The 7,391-nt window shown below is 43.2% G+C and overlaps 1 protein-coding gene across 1 annotated transcript in view; it reads right to left on the bottom strand.

The window, feature by feature from the left end:
* SPTLC1 (serine palmitoyltransferase long chain base subunit 1) overlaps positions 1-6,991 on the bottom strand; it is a 52,202-nt gene extending 45,211 nt beyond the window's left edge. Inside the window, exons 1-3 of the mRNA XM_081151158.1 lie at positions 6,907-6,991; positions 4,395-4,502; positions 2,093-2,187 (exon numbers count right to left, since the gene is read on the bottom strand). Of these exons, the coding sequence (XP_081007284.1) occupies positions 2,093-2,187; positions 4,395-4,502; positions 6,907-6,963 (260 nt within the window). The 5' untranslated portion in view covers positions 6,964-6,991. The remainder of the gene's footprint in view (positions 1-2,092; positions 2,188-4,394; positions 4,503-6,906) is intronic.
* Between the last annotated feature and the right edge of the window lie 400 nt (positions 6,992-7,391).

A 7,391-nucleotide genomic window follows, 5' to 3' on the forward strand; every position in this document is an offset into this window, starting at 1 on the left:
ACTGTGCCTGGAACATGTTTCAGCCACACATCTGCATTGGTCTGCAGAAAAGGTACTGTAGCCAAAAAAGACTGAGAAACAGCTTTCATTGGTATGTTTCAACAGAACTGGTTTTCTCTGAGAAAGATAACAAAAGATGCTAGGAAACCAGGGAGGAAATGAAAGACAACTTCAAGTAAATTCACAAAAGCATATAAAAATTCACAAATGGCCAAGATGACTCAGTGAAAAGAACAAGGATTGTAGAGTGAGTCAGACAGATCCCATCTGCCCTGTGGCTACTGATGGCTTCAGAAACATGTGGACATTACCAGGGCTTTGTAAATCTTAGTTTCTTCATCTGTAAAATGGGGGGAGAACCTTTTTCTCAAGATAACTGTCATACAAAAGTGCCTGGTCCAAAGAGGTGCTCTCTAAGGGTTTCTTCTTTCTTCCCTATGGCTTCAAGGACTCCTTTCTCTTTCCACCCATTGTGACTGTGAATCCATTGTGTGGAGGTTCAGCACCCACAAAAAGATGAGAAAACAAAACACCTACATAGACAAGCCTGTAGTGATGGTTGCTGCTGTGAAAGCTGAGGCCATTCTACAAAAACTGTGTCACAGAGAAATCAAACCATCAAGAACAAGCACACCCAAAGCCCCTGAGCACAGGCAAGAAGCAGCATGACACAGGCATGGGGATCTGATTTTGTCCAGCACTTGGGACAGGAAAGGAAAGCAGCTTCCCATGAGAAGCAGTAGGCTCACACCTGTGCCCCATGCAAGGAGGAATCCTGGAGGGTAAGACTCTTCAGGGTCACCTTGCAGAAGCAAGTAAAGCCAATCTAGAAAGACAGCTCCACAGTCAAGGCCTCAAAGAATGGCAAGGAGGGAAAATAAAACCCTTCCCAATCAAAAGCCACAACCTCATTAGATTACATGGGTGAATAAAGGTTTGTCAATGGCTAAGTGAACTTAGAAACAGGGAGAATGGAGAATGCTTTGCCAGGAAGAAACAAGTATGACGGACTCCATTAATGTCGGGTTTGGCACAGCTGAGACTAGACAACTAGGCCAGTGAGAGAATCTAGAGCTCAAGAGAAGTGTGTATATATTTACCTGGCAAACAACAGCACCTGCCCCACAAACGACTAAGTTACACAAAGATATTTCTCTATGGGGAAATATAAAGTTGTATAACCATGTACAAAGGTGAATTCCAGACAAGTCACAAACCAAAAAGACAGTTTGGAAAACACAATCAAAAAACACGTAGAAGAATGTCTTTGTCACTCTAATGTAAACGAAAAAATAAAAACACCCACCAACTTCAAGGTAGTGGTGATCGTGTTTGGGAGGCAAGAGTGACATATGGGAAAGGGTTCCTTTAGCTATATTTGTAATGTTTTTTTTCTTTTTAAAAATAGATTTCAAGTAAAGACAGTAAAATGCCTATTAATTCTGAATGGCTAATAAATATGTGTCTGATATTTTTTGTATTTTAAAAATACTTTTTAATTTTAAAAAGCACATAAAAAAAACAAAGATAACCAATAGAAGAACTAAAAATAAAACCAGATCAGACACTGGAAGCAAGAAGAGGGGCAGGATAAGTGAGCTTAAGTTTCATAATTCATACTGCGAGTCCACAGGTGTTTTCTACCATTACTCAATCGAGTAGTAGTAGTGTCAGCATACTGTTAATATATTATGAAGGAAACCTGCAACAGACCTAAAATCAGAAAGAAACCAGGTGGGAAGGAGTGCTGCTTTTCACTTGATGGATTTGCCTACTCTAGGCTTTTCACTTTAAGGGCGTCTGACCATTTGACATATTATTACGCACGTGTATTGAAAAAGAGATTTTTTTTTTTTTTTTTTTTAGAAAAAGGGACAAACAGCAATGCCCAAATTGGAGACTACAAAATATGCCCATACCATTCCTAAAAGAACATTTTCTATTGGGAACTAAAGCAGGTAGTTTCTGATCTGCAGAGATTTCTAAATGTTTTCTTTCAGGTGAAAGAGTAGCACCACTAAACTACTGTTACTTTGGCGAGTGTACCCACAGGAAACCAGACCCAAGTCCTTCTGGGAGCAAACTGATTTACCCTGAGACAATGTTGTAGTTGAGAGCAGGATGGTCTTTTGAGATGGGAGGAACAAGAGGTTCTGGCTGCCACTCTTCAATCAATTCTTCTTTTTCCTACAGGAGAAAAGGCGTTAAAACAGCACAATGCTAGTCACGGGACAGTGACTCCAGCAATATCTGAATTGTCTGTTGTAATGGAACCGTCATAATGAACACACTGCTAGAATCAGAGCTCTAGTTGTGGCTAGAAATGAAACAGAATCACTTCTGAGTTTTGGGCACTTAACCTCCTCACCTCTTATCATAGGCTAAAGGCTCTTTTTCCACGTAGTTTTGCGAGTGACTGGAAAATTTAAGAAAACTTTATTTCTATAGTGTTTTTGTTGTTTTTTAATATATACATAAATCTTTATTGATTTCAGAGAAAGGAAGGGGGAGAGAGAGAGATAGAAACACCAGTGATGAAGAGTCACTGATTGGCCACCTCCTGCACGCCCCCTACTGGGGATCAAGCACGCAACCCAGGCATGTGCCCTGACCAGGAACTGAACCACGATCTCCTGGATCCTAGGTCGATGCTTAACTGCTAAGCCACGCTAGGCTGGGCTATAGTCAGAATTTTTCACTGTGGGAAGTATGAAGTACAACTTATACTGATTGCGAAACAAAAAGAAAGTCTACAATACAAGGGTGAGAAGCATGATTTCTGCTAAGTCAGCTCAGCCTCTATTCCAAGACAACACAGAAAGCCACACCCGAAGTACAGACAGAGGTGGCCATCATGGGAAGGGATCAACCAGATCACAAAGCACTGTCCTACAAGCCATCTGCAGGGTTCAGGTGTAGCTGAAATACAGAAAAAAAAAACTCTTATAATTACTGTAATGGGATTTTGTTTGGAATTTCTCATAAAAAGCTACCTTATTCCTTGCATCTGTTACTTCATGCATTGTAAGTATTTTGACTATTTTGTGTTTCTTATCCCTTTTTGAATCAGAAAAAAAAGTAATTCTGAAAATGTGGTCTGTATGTACAGGATGAGATGAGGCACCTAAATTAACATGATGGCCACAGCAATTTTTGCCTCGCAAATAGGCCCCCTCTCAATAGTTCTAGTCTCACACTTCCGATAAATGCTTCTGTGCATTTTTTCCTGGTAGGCAACTCCAGAGCAGCGCCAAAAGCACAGTCATCTGATTTTCAGGCACTCAAAAATACTGGCTGAATAAATCAACCAATAAATTTCTCATCTGTTTCTGCCAATGACCTCAGGGAAGAGAACAGCAGCCCGAACAAGCACAAGCCTGGAGTCCATCACGCACACTGTGCCCTTGCTACCGTGCAGATGTTAGAATCCACTCAAGATGCAATGCCATGCAAGAACCTGTGCAGCTCTATCAAACTGAGAAGGGCACCTCTCACTCACAACACTCAGCTTCCTCCCTTCCACTGCTGGCAGGGTCAGATGTCAGCAATTCCTAAATCTTGTTCTAGCTAAGTCTGCTTTCAGAGGATTATTCTAAAATTATGTTTACCTATCACTCTTTTTTAAAAAATGTATATATGTGGATTGATATGTTTAAACTAAAACTAAGAATATTTGGATTAATCAACCCCTTTAAAAAGCTGGGCTAGAAATCTGTTTCATGCCCACCTAACCATTCACAAGAAGTTCCTAAATACTAAAGGAAAAAGTATGGACAGGATTTCTGGCCTGCAGGGCCCAGTCTTACTGCAATGCTATAGGAAGAGTGTTCGTTCTGTGGCATGATAATCGCACAAAGTAGTCATTAAAAGAAGCGAGGGAGAGGGAAAGATCCCTGCCTCCCAAGCACAACAATCCGAGTGACCGAAATTATGCTGCGGTCACCCACTCTTACCATACAGAACACATCAAAATTTGATTTGGGTGGGGAGGTAGGGAGTGTGGAGTGAGGAAGATTCTTTCCAAATCCAAATTTCCTTTACAGAGACCACCAGTAAAACTTTCACAGGCTTCAGAAATAGTGGGGCTTTTCACGAGCCACTCATGTAATCCTGCATATGGAAATCGCAAATACAGTAGCTGCCCATGCTTCCCTTTCATCATCAACTCGTAAGACTGCTGTTTACCCTACCTAGCAAAGCAGAGAAGTCTGCAACATGCTACTCCTTTGGGTAGGTCCTTGGCTTTCCCATATTTTGCCTATCCTATATTTCATTCTCCTTGATTTCCTTACATTACAGAAAAGATTTTAGCATATAGTTGGCCACAAGTCCTTTCTGGAAAGACGTAGCAACTATCATATACACCAAATAATAAAATAGATTTAATTTCTTACCTTGACTGTAAGATCAGATCGTTCTTGCAATTTGTAAGTTTTAGAGAAAAGAAGTCTGATTATCCAGAGTATTAGAATTCCTTCTAAAATAAGATGGTAAGCAGGAGCCTAAGAGTGAGTCAAAAACAAAAGAAGTGAAATGAACACTTCTAAAACCTGCATATACAATTTAATGCACCTACAAATACTGTCTCCCATGACCTTTAACCTATTATTTCTTAATATTTACTTTCAAAGTTCCTTTCATTTCTACTCATTGCTTTTCCCATTTCTAACAGTAGGCAATTTCTCCTACACATAAAAAATCTCTAATACTGCAGCTTTAAAATGTCTTTAGAAAAAAATCTTTAAAATAAATGACACAGAATCCCAAAATGTGAAACAACATCAACTATGAAATCCTATAGGTAATTTAAATTTTTACTGCTGGGAAATGACTGTAACAAACATATCACAAATTCACAAGCCTTCTAAAACTCCGTCTACCATGGGGAGTTAAGAAAATTATTTGGAAACCAGTTTCCACAATTCTTAGAGAGAATTTTGCACATCTTACTACATATTTTGTATTTTTCTGATAAGCTTCTTTAATTCCTTCATGTAACATGGCAGAGGAAAAAAGACCTTATAAATGCTTAAAGGAACAGCAGGTCTTTTTTCTATTGTAGTTCCCCAAAAGTATGTAGTGTTTTCCATGTCAATAGGCATAAAGATACCTTAATAAAATTATCCGTATCATGTCTTTTTTCAGCTGTACATTTTCAGGATAAAGCCGACGTGACTTCTAATTGTTGTCCAACTAGACACACAAAGTGCATATGGGAGATTCCACAAAGCAACTAAACCCTAGTCAGTTACAAGGTGTTCTGCTCCAACAGTTTGTCATTGGAAAATTTAAATGAGGTATTTAGAAACAAACACAAATTATTTCCAAATGTTAGACAGAAAGGAAGTGGTGATGATTCACCACAGTTTTAAAAAAGAGTCCAGAATGTAGAGACAGGAAAACTGCTGAAAAATTCCAGGTCAATGTACAAATAACTTTCAAACTGTTTACATTTGGTAAACATATACACATTATTTCTTCTTTTTTGGGTACACTACACAGGACTCCTCAAATTCTACACACCAAGTGCACAGAAATTGAGAGCAAGAACAGAAATCTCTCTTTAAGATAACTTTTTAAAATTTGTGGATCCCCCTTGAATATAATTCATTTAGGAATAAGGACTCTAGTATAAATATGTTTGGTTTTCTCAATAACTGGATTCCAGTAGGCAAACATCTGCCCAAGTCACTAAACATCCCTCTACACAAAGAAAGCATCCTAAGAAAAACTGAGATACTAACTGCCTAGTGAATTAATAAAATCCACAAATGCAGCTTCTTTTCCTGGAAATGTAACCTGGAGGACTTCTCCCAAGTGTCACTCTTGGTCAACTATGCAGTTTTCAACAAGAGAGCAAACACAGAAAATTATTAATTTATACAAAAGTAAACAGATTTTAGTAGCTCTTATCTTTTTCTTTTTTTTAACTAAAATTAACCTAATGTTGGACACCACTTATGCCCTGTCAGCTGTGTGTCAGCAAGTCCTGATAAGTCTTGCAATAGCAGACACGATTATCACCCATGCAGTAAGCAGCAACGTTAAGTTAAAAACTGCCAAACGAAAACTGAGATTCACGATAAATGATTGTGAGCTCTATAAGCACAAGGACGTTTGCCTGTTTGTTCAATGCGCTAGTCCCGGGGTTTTGATCTCTGCTGTTCAATAACACAGCCACTGTCACCAGGTAATTATTTACACATTTCAAGGGCCTAATAGCCACATGTGGTGAGTGGCTCCTGTACTGAACCGCTCAAAGAGAGAACAAACAGAAAGTTCTATTGGACTCTGCGGTGACGTTCAGTTAAATACATGTCAAATGAACATTCGCTGAGACTGGCATTTTGATTTCATGTTATCTGACATACTTAAAATAACTAGCCTTTAAAAAAATTTGACCACTCTTTAAAGATCTACTAAAATAGTTGTCTATCAAGATAGAAAATGGAACATGTGGGAAAAAACGACAAACTACGGGTATTTCATATTCCTAGATCCTAAGTCATTCGGCTTCTTCCGCCCCCCCCTGAGTGAAAGCGAACTTCAGCCTGCACCGGTCCCCCCACTTCCTGCCCCGGCTCCGCGGCCGCCTCCGGCCGCCCGGCGGCCTCCCACGCGGCGCGCCGCCCCGCGCCCCGGGCCCCGGGCCCAGCTCTGGCTTCTGAGGGCCGGCTGCTCCCCTGCGCCCCGAGGGGGCCCAGAGCCGCTCCGCGCCCGCCGAGCTCAGACCCAGAGCCGCGGCGCCCGCTCCGGCCGGTCCCTCCGCCTCCACGGGACGGCGAGAGCCGCGAGCCCTCGGCCCGGCCGGGGCACCCCGCCCAGGCCTCCGGCCACAAGCCCGCACGAGTCCCCACTTCCCCGGGGTCGGGGGTGGCCGCGGGCCACTCGGACAGCCCAGCGCACCTCGTAGAGCGCCTGCACCATCTCCACCAGGACCCACTGCTCCGCGGCCGTCGCCATCGTCAGCCGCTCGCACTTCCTTCCGGGAGGCGGGTCTCCGGGCGGCGCGGCCCAGTGACGCATTGGCGGCGGGGGCGGGGCGACCAGCGCGGGCAACGCCCCCGCGCTTGCGCACTCGGCGCCCGGGCTGCGCGCGGGGGGCCGGGCTCCCGCGCTGGGCGCGCCGAGGGTCGCGGGCAGGGGCCGGGGGCCGGGGGCCGGGTGTGGCCTGCGCGTGGGCCTGGGACTCAGGTTCCCGCGCGGCCGTCGCCGCCGGGCCGCGCCCTGGGCCCTGCGGGGGAGGGAGGGCGCGAAGGCCCTCGCCCGGCGCGGGCATGGGCGCGCAGGGAGTGTCCTGAATGTCACTGAAAACCATCATCTTTTCTTTCAAATTACTAAGTAACCCCAGAATGTGTTATCATTAAAAATACAGAAACGTGAATTAAAAT

The sequence above is a fragment of the Miniopterus schreibersii genome (assembly GCF_964146895.1).
Source record: "Miniopterus schreibersii genome assembly, chromosome: 11".
Classification (NCBI taxonomy): Eukaryota; Metazoa; Chordata; class Mammalia; order Chiroptera; family Miniopteridae; genus Miniopterus; species Miniopterus schreibersii.